General features: G+C 38.5%; 1 protein-coding gene across 3 annotated transcripts in view; it reads left to right on the top strand.

Moving 5' to 3' along the window:
* sugct (succinyl-CoA:glutarate-CoA transferase) overlaps window positions 1–22,952 on the top strand; it is a 106,141-nt gene that overhangs the window by 45,273 nt on the left and 37,916 nt on the right. For all 3 annotated transcript variants that reach the window (XM_058394745.1, XM_058394764.1, XM_058394754.1), the window contains exon 12: window positions 3,366–3,468. In XM_058394745.1, the coding sequence (XP_058250728.1) occupies window positions 3,366–3,468 (103 nt within the window). The remainder of the gene's footprint in view (window positions 1–3,365; window positions 3,469–22,952) is intronic.

The raw sequence follows: 22,952 nt of genomic DNA, 5'->3' as shown, positions 1-22,952 counted from the left end.
TTCCGGTTAGATTGGTCAGACGATTGAACGGCAATTCACAAGTCATTCCAGAAACTCAAATGATGGAAAGTCAAGATTTTGGCTTCTGATCATCACTGGGGAAAAAAAAAAATCTCTCAGCCATTTCAGTTATTTAGACTCTTTAGTCCATCGTATATTTATCACTTTAGTTTATTTTTATATTTAATTGTGCAGTGGAACTCTGGGAACACAGCTGCACCTCAGTTCAATTGTGTCTTGCTTTTATGTTGCATCATATCACATTTGACAGCAAAGAAGGAAATTTCATTGTTTTCATCATTTGGTGTACTTGAAGCAAACATCTGTGAATAAACTCAGTGGTCTGGATTAGGGCTGGGTGAGATAACAAATGTATCATGAAGCCATTTCTGTGATGTGTAACGTATAACTGTGGACAAATAGATTCACTGCCAGCTAAACAGTAGTTTTAAAAAAGTGTCACTAAATTACTTGAAACTGAAAAGTTAATAATTAATTCATTAAAATTATAATAAAATTTTTCAAATTTAAAATTATACAAATTAATACATTAATTTCAATGGACAATGCTGAATCTTTAAATTTATGAAATTATAAAGGCATATAAATCAAAACCTGTACTGTAACTATTTAACCTTCTACTGCGTGCCTTGTGAAATAATAGATCAAAAATATTTGTTCTTGATTATTTATTATTATTAGGGTGGACAAGACAGTGGTGAGACCGGCCATGCTGTATGGTTTAGAGGCAGTGTCACTGAGGAAGAGACAGGAGTCAGAGATGGAGGTAGCAGAGCTGAAGATGTTGAGGTTGGGAGTGATGAGGTTGGACAGAATTAGGAATGAGTACATCAGAGGGGACAGCTCATTTTGGACGTTTGGGGGACAAAGTTAGGGAGGTCAGATTAAGATGGTTTGGACATGTCCAGAGGAGGGAGAGTGAGTATATTGGTAGGAGAATGTTGGACATGGAGCTGCCAGGCAGGAGGCAAAGAGGAAGGCCAAAGAGGAGGTATATGGATGTAATAAATGAGGATATGAAGCTAGTGGGTGTAAGTGTTGAGGATGCAGAAGATAGGGATAGGTGGAGAGAGATGATTCGCTGTGGAGACCCCTGAAGGGAAAAGCCCGAAGAAGAAGATTATTATTATTTATTTATTTTTATTCTTTTATTTATTTTTAAATTTTTTTAATTTTTATTTATTTGTTTTTAGATATAGAACACTTGGGGTGGCAGCATCATGTAATAATGGAATTATATTATTATTATTATTATTATTATTAAGAGGTAAAGAAGCGAGTGCAGGCAGGGTGGAGAAAGGTGTCGGGAGTTTTATTATTTATTTATTTGTGTTGGTGATACAAATTCAAGAAGTGGATGTTACCCTGACACTGCACCATGGAATAGAGAATTCAAATAAAAATGAGCTACCAAAAAATAAATCGGTGAAATTATATTGTCATATAATTGATCACAACAATATAATATCCTCAACAATTATCCAGGACCACCAGTTCTCAATTCTGGGGTTCTGACCTCAAGAGAGGCGTGTTGAGTCACAGATTTTTTTTTTTTTTTACCAGTTACTCTTTCTAAAGTACTTGAATGTACATTCATGTATAATTGATTTATTTAAGTATAAATCAAACAGATCATTATTGTTACAATCATCTTTTTATTCAGTTCCTTATAAATCAGTATACCAGCAGCACACTACAAATAAAATCAAATCAAAATAAAAGTAAAGTCTATGTTCCTGGTGTCTAGTCAGAAACCCTACAGAATATATTTCGATGCAATATATTGTCATGTGTCTATAATCTAACCTGCACATGGGTATTGATTGATGATTATTAAATGAATACATTTTATAATCATATTCTATATTGTGTTTGTTTATAATATTTAGAGATATTTGCTTTGCTTTTGCTTTTAGAAATGAATACACCACACAGCAATGCACACGGACTGTGATGTTTTTGGTGAACATCCGGCTTCACGAACCCGACTAATCCAGCAGACGCTACCATTTGCTAGCACTTATTTATGGGCCGCAGGGTTCAGCGTCCTTGTGTCCTTGTGTGCATCAAATCAAACTAACAGTGTAGGTTGGTTGTAACAGCAGAGATGAGCTGCGTGCCTTCAACTACATCTCCTGACTTTGATAAGCTGCAGTGCGACAAACAAGCCCAGTCTCATTAGACCTGGTGAACACAGAGAGCTTGCAGTCGTGGACCCTGACACGCACGGATTCATAAAACACATTGCTTAACCTGTAAAGAACCTGTGTGTGTGTTCATTCTTCGAAGTATAACTATTAAATGTGATGTGATGCGTTTTTTTTCCCTTAATCTTTAAATATGAAAGTGAGTGAGTCTGAATTTACAGTAATGCAATGTGATTTTTAAAGTGGAACTAATTTCCACTAGGAATTCTTGCAAGGTTTTGGAAGCCGTAAAATCAGGTCACTGGCCAAGAAAAGATTAAGATAAGAGCTACTGATTTATTGGAAAAAGTCAGTCTTGGACACATTTACTCAAAAAGATTCTATATGATGGTAATTTTTTAACTGAATGAGCCAGCAAGCATGTGTGGAACCCGACTTTCCCTGTCTAAATATTGCCTTAACTTAGACTCCCCTGGTCATTGCAGACTTTTTGCTTTTAAAGAACACATTTTCCTCAACAGATCTTTTTTAGTGGCACTGCTTAGGGTTTTATTCATTTTCATCTTCTGGAAAATGCAGTACTGTATATACAGTTGAGGGTTGGTGGGTTCTGGGTCCCTCTGTGTAGCAAGCGGTCAGTAGGAAAAAGACTACAATTAGTCAGTAATAATAATTAGTAGGATGAAGATGATATTCTGGGGATACCAATGAAAATGTTTCTTAATGGCTTCATCTACAAAAGTTGTAAACCTCAATTCAGTTCTATTCTAGGAACCAGACTCAAAAGGGAACCTCATCCTCATCTGGATGACACCAGAGAGTGATTTATAGATCCCTTCTATAAGTGTATACTGTAGTCAGTAGTGCTAATTGTTTTAATAGAAAACTGAGGATCATCAGTGTTTTAACTTCAGGTTTGTCGGATCTGGTTGAAGTTCAATGACTGACACGAGTATAAACAGTTCTTGGCAATTATAGTCTCGAGGCTGTCCAAGGAAGAACATCCACAGCCATCTTCAGTCTGATTTGGTGTCAGCCTGGGCCAGCAGCAGAGAGTTAGGAAAAGTCCATGCAAAGTGAAGCATTTGGATGGATCAGGCAGATCCTGGGAGCAAAGAAGTCAGAAGTTAAACCTGTAGCATGCACTCATTACTCTCTCTCTCTCTCTCTCTCTCTCTCTCTCTCTAACACTCTCAGGTTCTCTGAGGAGTCTACAGCTAAGTGGCTGAGATGTTTCGAGGGCACCGGAGTCCCCTGTGGCCCCATTAACACCATCCAGCAGGTGTTCTCCGACCCACAGGTCAGCCTCATCCCTGTTAGCGAGTGTCACTCACAATCTATTCACACAGCTATACAATCCTTTCAAAAAATGCAACGATTTCAAGCTTTGCAAAAGTGTTTTTGTGCCCCCACCCCCCCAAACACTTCCTACAAAATGTTGGCGTCTAGCATCACTTCGGAGTTGTACTCTAATATCTATTATCTTAAATTGGCACCAGACCTGCGCTTCGGTAGAAGATAGTGTTTCCTGCCACTTATTATTATTCCAGCAGTCAGTGAAGCAGGATTAGAGGGAGTAAGAGGGAGTCACTTCCCTTCCTTTCATCCACGTTAGTTGCTAATAGAATCAAAACAATGAAACACCATTAGACATACTGGCCCCCAGTGGGTGTAATTGGGTACCGCTGGAATGTGAACCTGTGCACATTAACTCACGCCTGGTAGTTTAATTCTGAACACATGCTACGGAAAGTGAATTTACTGATTTCTACGAAGCCTCATTGGCATATTGAGGTGTATGCCCGAGGCAGAGAGATAAAATATTGAAAGAAAAAAACGAGCCAGGAATGATGGGGGTTGAGGAGGGGTGCAGGAGTTTTTGTTTTATTTTATCTTTGTTCCTGATAGACTTGATGAGAAACACTCTTCCTCTGGGACTTTTTGTGTAGCCTTTTATTTTTTGCTTTTGCATGTGGTTTCCTTCACTTAGATCCACACACTACCCCTGCACAAGGACGAGCGCACAAACATGATGCTAATTCTGTAGCTGTAAAGGCAGCTCATGACACACGGCAGACTTGCAGTCCTGCGTTCCAGTTTATAAAGAGTAAAGGAACAACAGCATATGGCAGAAACGTGTAATAAACAAAATAGCAAAAGACATGCAATTATGTGACAGGATACAAAGCTTTCTGTGCTTTTTCACCCAGCCTTTTACAGCCGAAGGCGAAGGATGCATGAATTAAACCTAAGATTAGGAAGATGAAAAGGAATGAAAGCATCAATGAAATTAACCCATGAAAGAAAAAAAAAATCGGCTTGACTTGTTTTTGTCTAAAGCGTTCGAGTGGATAGTCGTTACCGTCATATGTGATGGAACGGTAAGATGAGTCAGTTAGTAGGGTTACTATTGAGGACCATGGTGTAACATGATTAAAGCTGGTTTCTGGAGGATGTTTATCCAAAATCAGTAAGCTGTAAAAATTCCACAGGACTCTTTATTTATGAAGTAAGGAATAAAATGAAACAGGGGTGTGCTGTTAGAGGAAAGTAATCAATGACAGGTTTGTAGCAATTTTGCTCCTCACTAATGATTCCGTTCAGTTTTATATGTGTAGCATTTCAGTGGACATTGTCACCATCCACTTTACTGGAATATATAAATTCTAGAGGATGTATATTTTCGATGTAAATCTTTATTCCTATAGAGCAAGCCAGACCCTAGGGTCAAGGAAAGACTCTTTGAGACGAAATTATGATGAAAATGAATCTGACTCGAAAGGATAACTGTGATTATTTTCCTTTATTACACAAAAATGATTCATTCATAGTTCCCTGTGAAAGCCAAATATGCAACAAATAATACAAAATGGTCAGTTCTTTATGGACAAAAAGAAAACAATTACATTATTTATTTTACCACAAAAATAAGCCTAATTAATGTGCCTATGTGTTCAACATTACAAAAACATGAATGACTTTTTATCATCCAGGTACTAAAGCAAAGCATTTATTATCTTACTCCTTAGAATTGCTGCAACAAAGCAGCTCCCTGTACTGTTCACTATTGCCTTCAAAGTCTGTCTGTCTATCTAAACTGTGCTTCAAATTAAGAGTCCTCATAGTGACTATAACATGCAAAAAGCCAAATAATAAGAGGACAAATGTCTAAATACTGTAGACACACAATAACTAAGGATAGAATTAATGGTAAATGATAAGTTTAGACTAGTTATCACTTCATTTCTTTTCATCTCAATTCAATTTATTTGTATAATGACAATGGACATTGTCTCAAAGCAGCTTTACAGAATTATAGAAAAAGTTTGAAGTTATTTATCTCTATCATTTGTCCCTAATGATCAAGCCTGAGGCGACGGTGGTGAGAAAAAAAACTCCCGGAGATGTTATGATGAAGAAACCTTAAGAGACTCAGAATGCTATGAAATTTTTCCTTAATAGCTACAAATGAAAGCAATAAAGTCATCCTCTTACCTCTTATTGTCTCCAGTGTTTAAAAAGATGGCAGGGGGAGAATGGAGGTCATGTTAACAAGGCTCTTCCTGAGACTGCTGCAAAGCTCTGGTACTGGGGTCTCCTTATATCTTGATAATGTATTAGCATGAGTGCATCGATCTAAACCTGTGATTTGAATTAAACTGGTTCTACAGTCAGAGCTGCTATTACAGAAAATGACAACACCTTCTGACCAATCCCATTTGGGATTTCAACAGTATAAGTAGCTGAGGGCAGCACAGGTGAGCCATGCTGGTCTCTTGAACACCCGAGCTGGAGGAAAGAAAATGGCTGAGATCAAGCAGATCAGGGACAGAAACTACCAGAAGCCAAGACACAGCAATATTCTGATAACTCTTCATTGATCATTTCACATAATACTGCAGCATTGCTGTTTTCACTAAAGATCTCATTACCGAATCATTTGTTATGAGATAAAGCAGGATTTTTGTAGACAAACGCCGCATAACGCAGTCTGTGTCAGTGCAGGCGGATGTATCCCAAGAAACGCCCAGGAAAATTCTGTCAGCTGCCAATAATGACTGCATCTGGTGAAGGTCTGTTAGAGCCTTATTCAAACCTGCCCCGAAGGAAATTATCCAGCAAACGTGAAGATCAAGCTGAGACGATGGTTCAGAGGAGGGACAACACCAGTGGCAGAAAGAAAACCAGATGGAGAAAAAACTGAAAGAGGGAGGAGGTTAAGACTGTCGCAAGGTCGAGATAAAGATGAGTCCAGGACAGAAATAGAGGCTCGGTTGACGTTTCCTAAAAAGCAGTGGACTTGATTCACTGATCTACTGGGTTATCATTATGAATCATTACATTTTGATACGCGCCATCATGAAATGGAAACTCCAACAATAACTTTGACAAAATGTTGCCATTATTCAGGAAACATGTTCTGAAATATCATGCTGAGTAAGTGACACTTTGAAATCCCACTATAAGTCAGATCAGTTCCTCTGTACGAGACAGCCTATAACTCAAGGTGCTTCCTTAATAACTCACGCATGTCATCTCTCTAAGGCCAGCGGTGATAAAGTGTTGACCATGAACTTAAGTATTATTCAAGATTTGGCTTCTGTCAGATCAGGACTTTTGGTTTGTTTGCATTTTATGTCACTTGGTGCTTCCACAGGCTGTGTGCTATATGAGTAACTTTTCTGTAGAGCAACGCACTTGTCCTCAGTAGTGTGTAAAATGTTGAGAGTTGTATTTGGTTTTGATCTAAGAAAAGAGTTCCAAACCTGAAACCTGATCTTCTTTCTTATGTACATATTGAGACATGTGAGATGATTTACATTTAGTGATGCTCACAGAACAAACAACAAAAATGCCAAAATGAATACTAGATAGTGAAATGAATACTAGATGGTGAAAGCTCATGGCAGTGGTGGCTGAAGTTCTTAAGGCTCTGGGTTGTTGCTCAGTGGATCGAGGTTCAAGCCTCAGCACCACCAAGCTCCACTGCTGGGCAATTTGAGCAAGGCCCTTAACCCTCTCTGCTCCAGGAGTGCTGTAACAGCTGCCCCTGCACTCTGGCCTCAACTTCCTCAGCTGGGATATGCGAAGAAAAGACTTCCACTGTGCTTTAATGTATATGTGTTGACGATAAAGGCTTCATGCCCTCAGTTCAGTTCTTCTAAAGTAATACAACTTAGCCACCGGAGACCATCAGCTATCTTTAATGCACACAAACTTTTCTTTTTTTTCTCTACTAATTGAATAGCTAGTCTGAAAACAACTGAATCCATAAATTCAAATAATTGAATTACTTACAAATATGAAAGAATTTAGTCCAAATTTGAATCATAATTGTGTATAATTGCAACAAATTCACAGTCAGTGTATAAAACTGCAGTAGCTTTTATTAGCAATTATACAATGTGAAACAGGGGAGAGTCTTAGTGGCTCTTGTAGGATATGAGCATTTCCTTATAGCATTTTTTTTTTTTTACAAATATACTGTAAATTGAAGCAAATTACAAATACGTTTGTATTCAGCTTGTAAAATAAGGCCTTCTTTTTCCCTCTTCTTCTTTTCCCTCGAGGATAGCAGATATAAACAATTAATAATAATTCCAACCTCATACTTTTTCACCCAAGACCACAAGAAGCTGCTTCACTCACTTGTGTGAAGAACAAACCACCTTATAAAATATCCTCATTCCCTTAATAGTCCAAGCATTTTTTTTTTATTTCATGTCAGGAATCACCGTCAAGGAATCTTCCAGCCATCAATGTTTTGGGCTTTTGTTTCCATTTGATTCTAGGGATAGGCCAGTCTCTTTATGTGTAACTACACAATGCAAGACATCATCATCCTCTTATCTGTTTGCTTTGGGTTACATTTTTGGTATGTTTGATCCATTTCTAGCATCTTATGGCTTATTCCACCATTTGCTGCTGTTCTGTCCTGTATCACCTTTCTGGTGAATGAAGGTGGGCGTGTGTGTGGGTATATGTATTTATATGTATATAAACAAAATGGTAAAAAAAAAAAAAAAATCTCCTCAACATGATCGACCAGAGAACCCAAAGGAAAACCACATGGACACCAGGAGAACATGTGGAAATCCACACAGATAGAAACCTGAGCTCAGGACTAAACCAGGGACCCCGGAGCTATGAGGCCACTGTGTTGCCTGTTTTTTAACATTCATAAAATTTTATCACAAAATCAGTGATCTCCTTGCATTAATAACCAGGTTTGTTTTTAATATATAAAGAAAGAAGTTTGCAGATTAGCTGCAATAACTTTTACAAATGCAAAGATATTTGGTGTACAATTTACTCATTTTTGTCTTGTGTTAAGGTGTCTCCCCAACACCCCATCCGAATAAATAAATAAAATAATTACACCAAACCACAGCTTTGTGGTTCCTCTGGAGCTCAGGAAGTTAAATCTTGAATATTAATACAGACGTTTCTTGGAAAGAAGAACACTTGCTTTATTGTGCAAAAGAAAGAAAGAAACACAGGCTTGGGGGGAAAAAGCATGTTTGGATTCATCAAAATTCATTCATCTTGATTTTGCTATCCAGCTTCAACCGTTCAATCTCATCAATTTCACATAGCGTCTGATGAAACCCTGCGTTTTGTCCTCTTTTTCCTATTACAGACCGACAAACGGGTCCGGCTTAGAATGTGTAAACATAAAAACTCTGTGAAAAGTATTCACATCCAACAATAACTTTCGTAATGCTTGCTTATTTTTGCAATTTTTTTTGTCTAGCATGAAAGAATGCCTCCTAAAAGTTTGTGTTGATGTTTCATATCCCATAACTCCCATAACATAGCATTGAGGCTCTGTTTGAGGCTACATGTACAATGAATGTTTTCAGCTTCTTCTTTTTTTTTCTTTTTCCAATCATCTCGTCTTTCGATCGTCTTGTCTTTGTTCCTAGCGGTTGTTTACAAATGAGCTGGTTATCAATTATCATTGCTGCAAGCTAAACACACGGATCTGGTCCACACAGATACATATAAATATTAATATTATTAATGCACTGTTGCATAAGGTGACACCCACCAAAGCTGGACTTGATTATAATAGCTAAAAGATGTGAAAATATTATAAATTTTCATAAATTAAAAGAAGAAACTATGTGCTTCAGTAGTTAATAAAAATGTTAGTGTGTGTTTGTGTGAAAGGGACTTTTGTTCATTTACTTGGACTTATTTGCTTATTTCCCTTTCTATTAAAGTTATTTTATCAACTATTTCCTTTTCTTGAATCTTGTATCGGCTGTTTAACATTTCCAAAGCTAATATTTTCACCTTTAATTCGGACAAATAAATTACTTTTCATCTTTCTGTGCTTTGCAACATTTGGAAAGAATTTTCAGATCATTCTTTTTCCTGATCACTTAGCTGGATTAATAACTTTGTATTTCAAGCAATTTAGCATGAATCTTGCTTGTTTTTACACTAGCTTAAATGCAGCATGCAGCAATCAGACACGTGAGGCACCTATTATCTATAGTCTGAATGAAAATGGAGCACAATTAGCCAAATAATAACACTTTGAAGGGCTGACAAAGATTTTAAAGCTTCAAGTTTGCTGCCTTATTCTTTGCCTTCGACTCTGCTGATGGTAGAGGAACTTTCATCCAGCTGCTCACAATAACAGATAATTACTGACCTTGGTGTCTCACAGCAGATTTTTCCTACAACAGTTAGCAACCAGCAAGATTTGTCTAGGCCCCCATGGACTTTCCATTGCACCCGTATGACCTAACATCCAAGCAGTAATTTCACATATATTACAAGCACTACTGACTTTCAATTGTGTCAATACATTTAGTGGATGTTTCATTCTCAGTGTATGCTAGCTTGCCCATCATGAAAGTTGATATTCCAGTGTGCTACCAGTCCCATGTTTTGTTTGGCCAAATAGCTAACATAACACATGGTGACCTAGTTAAGTTCATTTGTACAAAGCAAAACAAATGAGTATGTGATCATTATCCTCTTCCAACAAAGTTTCTATATAGCATTTGTGAGGTCAGGCCCTGATGTCAGGCAAGCAGGCCTGGCTGACAGTTAGCATTTTCAGTTTACCTAGAAGGTTTTTATCGGTTCCACTTGGCAGACCATGTCATCATGGTCAACAGTTGTATGGGATATAAAGGTTGTCTGTTCCTACAGTTGAGCTACTATGGCACAAATTGAAAAAGTTGATGCTGGCAATGATAATGCTGTCAGAACACACTGTGCTGTGCTGTGTGCTGTGTAACTGTAGACTAATCAGAGTGCCCATGCTGACCCCTGTTCACCACTGAAAGTGCATACAATTTGCCTTTGTGAATCAGAACTAGATCATGAAGCAGTGGAAGAAGATGGCCTGGGGCAGAAGGCTCTGTTGATAAACCATATGTCCTGGCATTTATGTGGCTCTTTCTTTGACACATTCCACCTTCCTAAACATTTTTGCTGACTAAGTTAACCCCTTTGTGGCAACAGTATTTCCTAGCTGCACTGGCCTCTTTTAGTAGGTTATAGTGCCCTGCAGAGTACCCACTATCTTTGAGAACTGCACATTTGCTTGGCTAAAATCCCACCTTTACGTGCCATTGTAACGAAATCAACAATGTTATTTACTTCACCTGTCAGTGGTAATGTTATGGCTGGTCTGTGTGTGCGGCTATTCGCATCCCACATCTATTCCAGTTCCTTCAGCCCCTGGTAGTCGTCAGTCTTCTCACACACCCTCTTTCTTATGTTTCTGTCGGCTGGGTTTGCCATACCCATCAACTCTCATCTTCAGCTCCATGTATATATGTTTGTTGAATAGCCAGCAGCTGCTTGTCACTCTGGACCTTAAAGTCCCCCAGGATCTTAGGTCCACAGCTGTCCACAGTGTATCCCGTTGGCAGTTTTCTGAGATATTTTCTCTTCCTCCTCATCAACTTTTGTCTTCTGCTTCCTGAGACATGCTATTAGCAGTTCATCCTGAGGGACCATCTTCCTGATGTATTCATTAATGCTACTAGTTTCTGTCTGGATAGTGTTTTTGAAACTTGTTATTTTTAATGTCTCCTGGTGCTGGGTTATAGGTGGAATCCCCCATGCATTGTGATGAGTTTTTGTGTCGTGACATCAGTGACCTACATCATCTCCTGTGGTCAGCTTACTGTTACAGCTGGATATCTGATGAATAGTAGGGCATACATATAAGTGGCTCAGATCTTACTCCTACTGTTTGAGCTAGATTCTCAGCACCTGTCTTACCCTCTGGAGGTATTCGGTGGCAGCTGATTTCCTTGTTCCCTTTGGTCTGCGGAATACGAACATACTTGTAGCAACTCTAAATTTGTGCCTTCTGGTATCTCCTTTTTTTTTTTTTTTTTTTTTTTTAATTTCTGGGCACCTTCTGTCACTGCTACCAATCACTTATCCAATCCAAATGACACCCTGACATCCTTTCTGTAGATACTCATTAGGTGGATGAATTGATGTCTTGTTCACTCTTGGTGTACAAATTAATTTCTTCAGTGTACAGGACATGGCTGATTGAGATACTGAATCTATATTCGTATCTTTTCTTTGCAACGATCTGGCTCAAGTAAATTGGTATATGTTGTACTCAACAACTTGCTTCCAGTATTTGCCACAGCCATGCTGAGTTCTTGATGAAGTTTATCAGTGCATTGCTAGCCTTGTATAGTGCCAAGCACATTAGTGTCTATTTGTGGGGCACTTATCTATCATCCAGTAGCTAGTGTTAGGCTGGTATGATGCTTGAGAGGAGCTTTCATGTTTTGACAAGGCAGGTAATCGCCTGGTAGTTTGAAGGTCCTGTACCCTTGTGGGGATCCTTCAGAATCAGAATCATCTTGCCCTGTGACTGGTTCTTGTCCTGGGAGGTGTCCGTGGTCTTCTCTTAGGTCTACCAGCCACTTAGCGTTTTTGTTATGCAATGCCTCTGTCCCCCATATTTTCATAAGTATTGCTAAGTCTCCACTCTGGGTAGGTATGTCCTTGTGCTGTTTTACCTGACAGCTGTGAGTACAACCTAGACACATTTTTTGGGAAACAGACTATTTATTCCTTTGGCCTTTGCTACGTTGGTGCATCTCTTCAGCCTAGCAGCCATAGCAGTTAGTCTTTGACACTTTCTAAAGCCTCACCTACAGACAATTTATTCCTCCAGGGCCTGCGTCTCATGACACCTTTCTGCTTTTATGTTAACTGACTAACGTTTCTTGAGGTTTCCAACCTTTTTCTTCATGGAAGGCACTTTTTGCTTGTTGCATTATTAATCTTATACCCAAGTATATCCAAGATTACTGTTGCAGTGGCAAATACAAGTTCACTGGTTTCTGTGATGGTGGTATAGGGGATAGTGAGTAGAGCTGTATTAACAGCTGTTTGTATCTCTTCTGATGGTACTGTAGTTTATATGTGAGTTAGGGGATATCATCTGCTTCTCTAACACTGATTTCCTATATCAGGTTCAACTTAGTATCTCCATGCAGCTCTTTAGTGTTTTCATTCTGTTGGAGTCTCTCAAACTCTGTCTTTCTTCTATTGATTTTAGAGCAATGGGCAGCTGTTGATTCCCAGTCAGTGTGGATATTGGTCTTTTGTTTATCCATAGTTCCCACTTACATTGTATTTATCCTCTGTCCTTGGGCCTGCTGTCATAGTAGCATTCCATCCATTCACTATTCTCAGTCCTTGTGCATGTCTTATTCCACAAGCCAACTTTTTTATCAGCATGTCCTGGTCCTCCAGGACTCCTACTGGAGGCTAGCCCTAACTGGGATTCCAACCCCTTAGCTATTGTTTGAAGGGTGATGACACACACTTTTATTTATTTATTTATTTATTTATTATACATTTTGTCTCCCTTGTCACTGGTGCCTCTGGCTTGTTCATTATTGATCTAAATCTACACCCAGATTTCTATAAAACTGCTTCATGAGCCATGTACATACTGTCATATTTAATTAAATATGACTAAATGTGAACTTGCCTACCTCATGGGGGAAATACTGTGAGAGCTTACTACAGTAGTAATTTGTTGGCCACTAATCCAGGCCCAGATCCATTTTTTTTTTGTGAACTTGATATCCAGTGAAAACAATGATCATGTGTTTTGTTATTTAATCAGTTTGAGTCTCTTATGGAGCTTTGTTATCCCAGAGTTCATGACTCCAGCCTCCCCTTTTCATTCCCATACTCTTACAATTATCAAGACCTGATCAGAAAGCAAGTGGGGGAATCAAAAGGTCTTGGAAAAAGGGCTGCTGGAAGCTGTAAGAGACTTTAATCGGCTGCTGAGCTCTGGATTTTCAGTCTGTGTCAGTATCAGTAGTAGAGAATTATGGGTCCGGTTGCAGATGAGAGATTCGCAAGAGGAAAGACGGACAAATCGATTACACTCTAATTTATGGTTTCTTGTGTACTGGAAGGTTTTCCTCATCAGTCCCACATAAATACCTGTCCAGTGTTCAGATGACTGTTGTAATCCCTATCATATTTCTCTTTCTACAGCCAAAATAAGCTATAGTCAATCTGCTTCAGGGGGTTTATAATGGATATATTTCTTTGGGGGTTAGATTTTGTTGTCATGGGTCTTGGCTTGACGTAGATGCTTTGGAGAATGCATTATAAAAATAAAGGTAGGTGGGTTTTGAAGAATTGCAGAAATTCCTGGTGCAAATTAACAATCTTTAAGCAGCTAATCATGAGGTTATTTTCCATGTCCCTTAATGAAATGTAAAAATACTTGACTGTTTGTCTTTTAATTCAGGCAAAGACTCCTTTGACTTCTTGGCCCTCTTTTAGGGTTGTTAAACTTGAATCAATTAATAATTAATTTTCATCTGTTTCTCCTAATTTCTCTTGGCCAAATCCCACCCACAAGCAAGCTCCCCTCTATCATAATATGGCTACCAACCAGGGAGGGTGAACATGCTTCCTTCATGACATGTCAAGCCTGGCTGTGTGGGGCTGTGTAATACAATGAAAGGAATTTGCTATCCACAGTGCTCTTCCATATACATGAGCTTTCATACCCAATGATTGGTTGAAGAGATTATGCCCCAATTAAAAGGCAGGTTTGTGCTCTCGGATTTCCGGCCACAGATGGCTGTAGCATCATTGGGATTCAAAGTCACAGTCTCTGGATGATTGGTCAAAAGCTTTGCTGCCTGATTGGAAGCCCATTAAATGCAGTTTTGTGTTAAATTCCAGGCAATAGTGATTATGTGCCCTATATACACACTTTGCTGTCCAGATCTACCACTATTTAACAATTTAAATGAGAAAACTTGTGTATATAAGGAAGCAAAGGGTGGTGGTGGAAGGGGGATGAAATGATGATAATTCCTTGCATGTTTAAGCTGTTGTGTGTGTGTGTGTGTGTGTGTGTGTGCGTGTGTGTGTGTGAAAAATGGTCTTTTTTGTATTGTTAACCAAATGCTAAACTTTGGATTAGATCTGAGTAGTGCACGATCTTGTGTAAATGACACCATTAATGTGTTTTCTTCAAAACTATTTGAAACACTTTCTTTTTTTTTTTCATGCTTTACATGCGTTCACTGCCTTTGTAGATATGCTATGACCAAATCATAATATGTTGTCATAATGTTTCTTTTATGAGATTTAAATTTGCACATGTTCGGGACAGTGTCCCATTGTTTGAAATATTGTTATATAATTAAACATGCTCTGTGATGATAAATCACTTTTAATTGGATTTGACAGGGACTTTTTGGATGAGGTGTCTAGGGAAGAAGCTCTCAACACTTTCTTGAGAATAAAATAAAGGACGAGGGAATGAAAGGATCAGAATGGAAAATCACATCTTGTAAACAGTTCAATCCGACCCACCCACTGGTCAGATTCAATTAGCCTGAGAAGCCTCTAAATGAAATCAGCTGGTGTTAAAAAGATATGTAAGACTAGGGTTGTGTGAAATACTCAAGATTGATGTTTGATGATGAGAAGTATTCATTATACATCCCAATAAACTCTCCAGTTAGTCAACTTGATAGAACGTAATTAAAAAATTCTGTTCTAGAGATGCACAACCCTGGTGCTACTTTTGTAATTTGCTATATCTTTCTGGTTGTAAGAAACTACTACTACCCACTCTACCACCCTTGTAGTCCTTGTACTCATGTAGTACTTCATGGTATCTTGGCCACATTGTTGCTTTGGCTGTCTTGTTGTCTTGTCAAAATGCTGCCTTTAGCGGGCAATTTCACACTTGGTCTGATCACCCCGGTCCAAACTCATTCTTGTGGCGGAGCTTAGATTCACATTTCTTGTAGGAATTTGCTTAGAGTTCCTTCCAAACTGTTGATTGGTAACACAATTGTGTATGTCGGTTTTGTGTATGTTTGCAAAGTAATAGACACATAGGCACACCCCCCCCTTTCCCTCTACCTTCAGTACCAGCGTTACGTGGCAGGTCATCATTCAGGAATACCAGCAAGCAAGGAGTCATCCTCATTTGCCAGCCTTCAAGGCTAAAAATCCTTTGAGACTTGCAGACTTTTATTCGTATTTGTTTGTGATGTTCTCATGGCCAACCTGTTCCACAAAATGGGCTAATTATAGTACTCAGGTCCTAAATAAGTGTGGTTTTATATATCAGTGCATTTTATCTCTTCTGCTAACCATAACAAACCATTCTCTGCCATCACAAACTTGTTGAATCAATCAATTTTCTAAGCATGCAGAACTGAGGGCAGATATCATCCACAACTTGCTGAAACCATTGCATTACAGCTCAGTGGAAGGTAGTCCCAGAGGTCCATCTTTGGACTGATCCTGGGCTCAAAAATTGTGTTTACCAACTGTACGCTCAGGACAAATAGCCTTGATTGTAACGTAACAATTATGATCACTTTTGCTAGGTTTGCTTCAGTTAGCGATTGGGGGGTGGGCCGGGGGTTTGAACTTGAAAGAAGCTGCTATAGACTATAATCATTTTTAAATTTCATAATTATTCATTGATTGTTTTTTCACCCCATTTTAATACATTAATATGTAGCTTTTGTATTATTTCTAGCCAACTGGTGTGACAAAATGAAATGGTGGGACCTTGCAAATGACACTAACACAGATTGGTTTGGTATTTTACATGAGGAATTTGTTAAAATCATAAGCATACTCACAGTTACATTTATTTTTCCCTTTCAGAATGGGCAAGAACTAAACTTGGCAGGAGCTTTTGGATATGCAGAATTTGAGATCATTTCAGCTGGGCATATTAAAAGCCATTTTGCCTCTGGTATGTTTGTAGAGCTGAAATGAATGAGTAAGATTACAGCATGTCCCTAAAGCGTCAAAGGATCACAAATGCCACTGCAGCTGTGTATGGATGATTGAAAATTGGCCTATTCCAGCCCTATTGACTCTTAATGACCCTTCTTTCCAGAGCTTTGCGTTCCTTTCTTCTCCAAAGGAAACACCTGATTGTGTGAGATGAGTTGAAGGCAGTGGCTGATATATAACACAGAGCTCTGTGATATGGAACTATTTATTCCCACCTCCTTGTGTGAGGACGTTTATATATCCAAATGGCCCCCAGACATTCCCAGTATCCCATGAAGGGGGAAAAAAGAGTAGAGGAAATGGTGAAACCATGCTATGGAAGTAGACTTTGTATGTCTTCATGGTGCCATAAATGTCACCGCATGTCGAGCATGTGCTAACCCCACAGTTCAGTCTCTGCCTCCAGGACCTCTTGATGTACCCTTTTTCTTGCTAATGGTTTTTGGGTTTCTTGTCGAGTCTGTTGTGCATCCTTTAGCCTTTGTTTCACCTCCCAACTCCACATTCACTGGATAGTTGAAGACACTGTTTGTTTTAACGATTTTAGGTGCTGGTGCTGACTTGCACAACTGTGCATGCTTGCTTCATGATGAGGTACAGGTGGAGACCTTCGACAACCGGGCCTCCTTTTTATTATTTTATTTTATTTTTATTTTTTTTAAGTTAATTTTTCTTTGTTTTCCTTTCTACAACTCTCTAAAGAATTCTGGCTTCTTCTCACCCTGAAAAGTCCTCCCAACTCCCCTGTTCCTCTTCCAGAAGTGTTCACAATAAATCAATGGTATGTGAACAGATTCTTAGGAATGGAAAAGCGGGAAGCGAGGCATCTTCTGAACTTCTGAAGTGGGGATTTGATTTATTAAGCGTCCTGTGTCGTACCCATTCCATGTGGCAGCAAGGCCTCATTGGACACACAGTGGAATGTAAACACATTTGGGTTTATATTTGCGTTTATTAATTCGACAGATGCTTTAATCGAGAATGCCTTACAAGTGAGGTGAAATACAATCCAAATCTCAAGGTTTCAAAGGACTGAGTCACATGCTTCAGGATTAAATTTCCACCAAATGCCCAGAAACAAGTGTAAGATCATTTCCGGCAGCCTCGGGTGAATTCATAAATGTGCTAGCTAGACCACCAGGAAAGTAAAGTGCTTGTGTGTTTGCCCAGAATTGGTGGCCTAGAAACCTGCATGTCTAAGCTGAAAAATGGTAACTAGGCTAGTGTAATAAATTATAGAAAGCTAATTTGCTGTTTAAGTACATTAATACAGGCACAAATGAGTATGAATTCCTGCATGTGGGATGACTCTGTTATAGTCATTATCCTTTTCCTAAGAAAGCACCTGAGCTAGCACTTCAGGTTTGTGGCGTCAACTAAAATTCAGCCAGTTGTTGGCCAGTGTTTCTATAAACTCCAGTGCTGTTTTATTAAACACAGCACGCACAAAAAATTTTTGAGCCTGGCATTTACATTTGCTTAACCACATGGGGGATGTGGTAGCTTAGTGGTTAAGGTGTTGATCAAAAGGTTGTGAGTTCAAATCTCAGGTCCACCATGCTGCCACTGCTGGACCCCTGAGCAAGGCTCTTAACTCACAATTACTCAGTTGTATTAAAAAAAGTGCTAGAGTTATAGCGTTTAGGTGGGACACACCACCGTGAAGCATTTTTGGTTTGTGTACTGCTGCTGTAATCATAAAGATACATCCCAGGACTCCTATTCAGATTCTGCTCATATTTAAAACCCTTTAAAGGTGCCTACTTCTGTTTACTCTTCTACACTATCTCACTATCTAGTGTCATCCAAATGGGGACTGGTGACAGAGTCTAAAGGTTTCTTCCTTATGTCTTCTCATATTTATTTTTTTTCCTTGCCACTGGAGCCTCTGGCTTGTTCATTATTAATCTAAATCTACATCCAGTGTTTGGTAAAGCTCCAGCATATCACTGTCTAATGTTAAAATAAGAAAAGAAAAATCTGTGTAGACTGTTCGTGACTAGTAAATGTTAGAGTAATTAGGAATCTTGGTAATGTCATGATGTAGTACTGCCTTTAGCCCATTTAAAGGCCACTGTGTTCTATCATCAAACCTCAATTCTATATTTGAGAATGCTAATATTTAGAAAGGCACTGTCTTCGAAGACTCGTAAATCAGCATAAGCATCAAGCCTCTTCTGTTTTCGGGGGAAAAACACCCTAAATGAAAAACTCTCCTGACAGTTTTGTTGCTTGAACAGCCATGAGATGAGGTGCTGTGATGTAACCAGAGATGGAACATCTCAATTCCTCTGAAGAGTTTCAGACCCATCTGTAGTCAATAAAGTGCCACTAAAGCAACGTCGGCCTGTGAGCGATTACGATATTTATTCTCAGGTTTAAATATAGCATAAGGACATGGTTGTGCAAGCTTAATGACCCCCAGGCGGGATCTCGTAAACCTTAAAAATCCCAGCCTCCTCCACCAGCAAGGAATATGGTTCCTCATGCTGACAGATTGTCAGTGATTTTTTTGTTCTTTTGAAATGAAAAGAAACATGTCTAAGATGCATGACACGTTCATAAGTATAGGGATTTGTGGTCCTGTCCACTTTTGGACTAACTGCTCAGATTAACACCAACCCAACCCAACCCACCCCCCCCCCCCCCCCCCCCCCCCCAACACACACACACCCTCACGCACACTTTTCACTGACAGATTGACCTTTCCAGCTTTAAAACTCATAGCTTTTGTGATTGTGTGTGTGTGTGTGTGAGAGAACAAACATTGGAATTGCACTCCCTAGCATCTGATAGTATTCAGATCTTGCACTCGTCTCAGTGTATCGGGTTAATTGAAATCGATTTGGACATGTCTATTACTGTACTGTTACGACTGACGACCATCAGTGCTGTTTGTTCGCGAGAGCTGTCTTTGAAAGCGCTTCAAAGTTTGATGATACCCCGTCAGTTTTATTTCTCATGACCTGTTCATAGGGCGCCTGGGAAACATTTGACAAACATCTGTTCATGCCTCTCTTTTCATCCCCTTTTCTCTTTTTGTTTTAATTTAGAGTAACTATTTAGACATCAAGAACAGTTTCAGAGTGTTTATTAAAAAAAAAAAATGGTGCTTGGTGTGTCTGCCCTTTTCTCACGGTAATTCAAGTGTCAGATTACTGATGTGCATGAGAGCTTTGTCCCATTCTTAATCTGATTTAAAAACAATAATGCTAAACATTTCCTCTGCATGTAGAACATATTTGTCAATTGAATTGGTGGCAGTTGGTAAAGTTGTATACACTCCTACCATTTTTAAAGCTTTTTCTATAATTGGGAGCTCTGATCTAATGTATGGGATGTGGTAGCTTAGTGGTTAAGGTGTTGGACTCCTGATAGAAAGGTTGTGAGTTCAAATCCCAAGTCCATCAAGCTGCCACTGCTGGGCCCTTGAGCAAGGCCCTTAACCCTCAATTTCTCAGTTGTGATAAAATAAAAAGAATGAGAGAAAATGTCAGTTGCTCTGGATAAGAGCTTCTGCCAAATTCTGTACATGTATCCATTTGTTTTTAATGAAATTCTTGATGTCAAAATGTGGAAGATGACCTAATCCTGTCTCATAATATATTTAAAAGCAAGCTCGAGTATTGGCACAAGCCTATATTTCTTTTTCAAGGGGCTTTTAGATATCAGACATGGGTAGCAGTGATGCAAAATTCAGGCTTTGAATGATGTTAATGATTTGAATTTCTACTTTAAGGATTCTGATCCAGTGTTAATTAATTTTGAGCTAAATATTGTCAGACACTCTCAGAAATACACTGCATTAGTATTTTCCCTCGTTGCTAGGATTATACCCTCAAATTTCTTTGTATCTATTTAGCTTTTACCTGAGATGTGCATGTGGTGTACCTTTTAATTCTCTTATTGTAAAAATTTGATGGTAGGAATCACATTTTATTCTGTATTTCCTAAAACCAAGTCAGATATTCAGGTATTTCTTTCTTTAAAACAAACTTGCACAAAACCTCAGCTTTCACATAAAAAAAACACTTAATTTCTTACAGGATCAGTCAATTTTATTTATTTATATATTTTTAAAATCTTAAATATTTCACCCTTTATGCTGGTATTATCCTGAATATCGGATCTGTACCTTCTCTATTTTATTGGTATCCGTTGCTTCAAAATCATATTTCGGATCTTTTAAAAAAAAAGTCAAACTGCACAGTAAAATTATACTTCCTTGTACTTTATTCACAAACGTGAATAACCATATTAAAAGTACAAAAGCTGTTCCCTTTGTCACACCACTGAAGCTTTCGGGGAAAATTCACTTTACTACCTTTATTTCTGAGAGTCCACTACATCATAATTGGGCCATTTTGTCCTTTGTGAAATAATATTCTGTTATTTCTAAACCTTTCTGTTATCTCTATTCAAGAAATACTCACCTTATTATAATGAATGTGTGAAGGATTGAAGGTTGACAGGTTGCTCAAAAGGATTCTCACTGATAAGCAGCTCATGGGAGAATGGATTGTGGCATTTGCAGTGATTTTTTGTTTTTATTTTTTTTTACTTTGCATTGCTTTTTCTCTCCCTCACCTCATATAAGGGATTGTAATCTTTAATTCTGTCCATAGAGGTCTCCTTTGCTCTGGAATCCGAACTTGTTTAAGTGATCTTGTGGTGTCTTTGCAGCTTTTCCCTTTTCTGATCATGTAATGATTCACGGAGGTAAGCTGGCAAGTTTAGCGATTCATGTTTCTTCTCTAGAATCAGACAATTATTTTTTTTTGTAACTGTTTTTTTGTTTCCAAGAATTTCCTTGTGAGGAATTCAAACCCTAATTAGATCTGGCTCTGGTGCCACTGCTGCTGGATTTAACCAAGCATCTACAAACCTTTCGAACAAAAAGCATTGACACAGTATTGATTTATAGATTATAAGAAGTCTTTTTGAAGCCAGGCAGTGGGATGAAGCATAACTCGGCTCGCTGCTTGGCTATCGCCTGTTGGTCAAATCTGGACGCGGCCCTCCGAGAGATCGTTGTTAGCCAATTATGTGCAATCAAACTCCTGCAGCTTCTCTTGCAACCTAGATATTCTGGGATTCCCGGAGAGATGATCCCAGAGTTTTAGCTGATAGTGGAAAATATAATGGTCTTCTTGTTTTCAGTGGCAGCAATTGCCTTAATTACATAGGTTTTTCTAAGACTCTGAAGATTTAAGTGTGTTTATCTAGCCGTGGCAATTCGTGAGGAATGTTCCTGTATGGACTGGATGTCTGCTTGGAATCTACTTTGTGTCTAATTGCAATATTTGTAGGGATCATGAGTATAATGGACAATAATAATTTAGCCCTATAAATGTCTGAAGGCAACATGCGGAACAAGTTAAGTGAAGATACCCAATATGATGATCTATTATACTCAATATGGCTTCAATTAATTTCATAAAATACATTTTATTTTACAGCCCCTCTGTATTTTGAAGTTTATTGTATGAAGCAGATGTCGTTGGTTGATGGGGAGGCTAGTGTGCTGGGGGAAGAATAAAATTAGATGTATTTGCTCTTTAAGACATGTATCTGATATGGAATTCATCAATGATATGTGCATGCTGATAACTTGAAGTACACAATTAACGAAGGGAAACGATTTATAATTACTGTGTCCGGTGTCAGCCAGACGAGGATGGGGTTCAAGGTTTCTTCTTAATATCGTTAATATGTTTTTTCCTCACCACCATCACTGCTGGCTTGCTGATTAAAAAACAGATTTAAATGCATTATCTGTGTCCTATATTTCTGTAAAGCTGCTTTGTGACAATGTCCATTGTTAAAGGAGCTATACAAACACAATTGAATTTAATTAAATATGCGTTACTATCTGCTAAAGAGCAAAGATACTGTAAAATCACTGCAAGGCTGCTTGTTGTTAAGACTCTTGTTCTTTATTATTATGGCTCTGTATCAAACCCCAAATCTTGTTTTTTTTTTTATTACAGGAAACAAATCAGTTTCTTTGATCTATTCCACAATATAACTAGGTCATCCAGTTGACTTGTTTATTTATGCATAATGACTTATGCATTGCAGCTACACAACACATTTGTACATAGTTAGGGCAGAAGCTGGGCTTGTTAGTGATCTACAAGGTATTAACCTTAGAAGTGAGCATGAAAGTTTGAACAGAGTGTCCAGATGAGGAGGTGATGTGATTCTGGACTGATTACAAGACTAAAGCTAGACCGCATCACTCTCATATGTAGATATAAATAGATGATCCAACTTTTATCAGTGGGGAATATAGGCTTTGTGGGTAATATACGAACCTACTAACTATTAAGTGAAAATAGACCATTAAGAGCATATTCTAAAAAGCCCACATCAATTGTAATTAGAATCGAATTCTTCATTAGTTAAATATTAATTTGCACTTCATTCAAGATTTTCTTAATACAGACCTCAAAGAGCAGAGATACTGAC

This window comes from Hemibagrus wyckioides, linkage group LG01, assembly GCF_019097595.1.
Source record: "Hemibagrus wyckioides isolate EC202008001 linkage group LG01, SWU_Hwy_1.0, whole genome shotgun sequence".
NCBI lineage: Eukaryota > Metazoa > Chordata > Actinopteri > Siluriformes > Bagridae > Hemibagrus > Hemibagrus wyckioides.
Note: the sequence above shows the minus strand (reverse complement) of the source record. Positions and strands in the feature narration are given on the sequence as shown.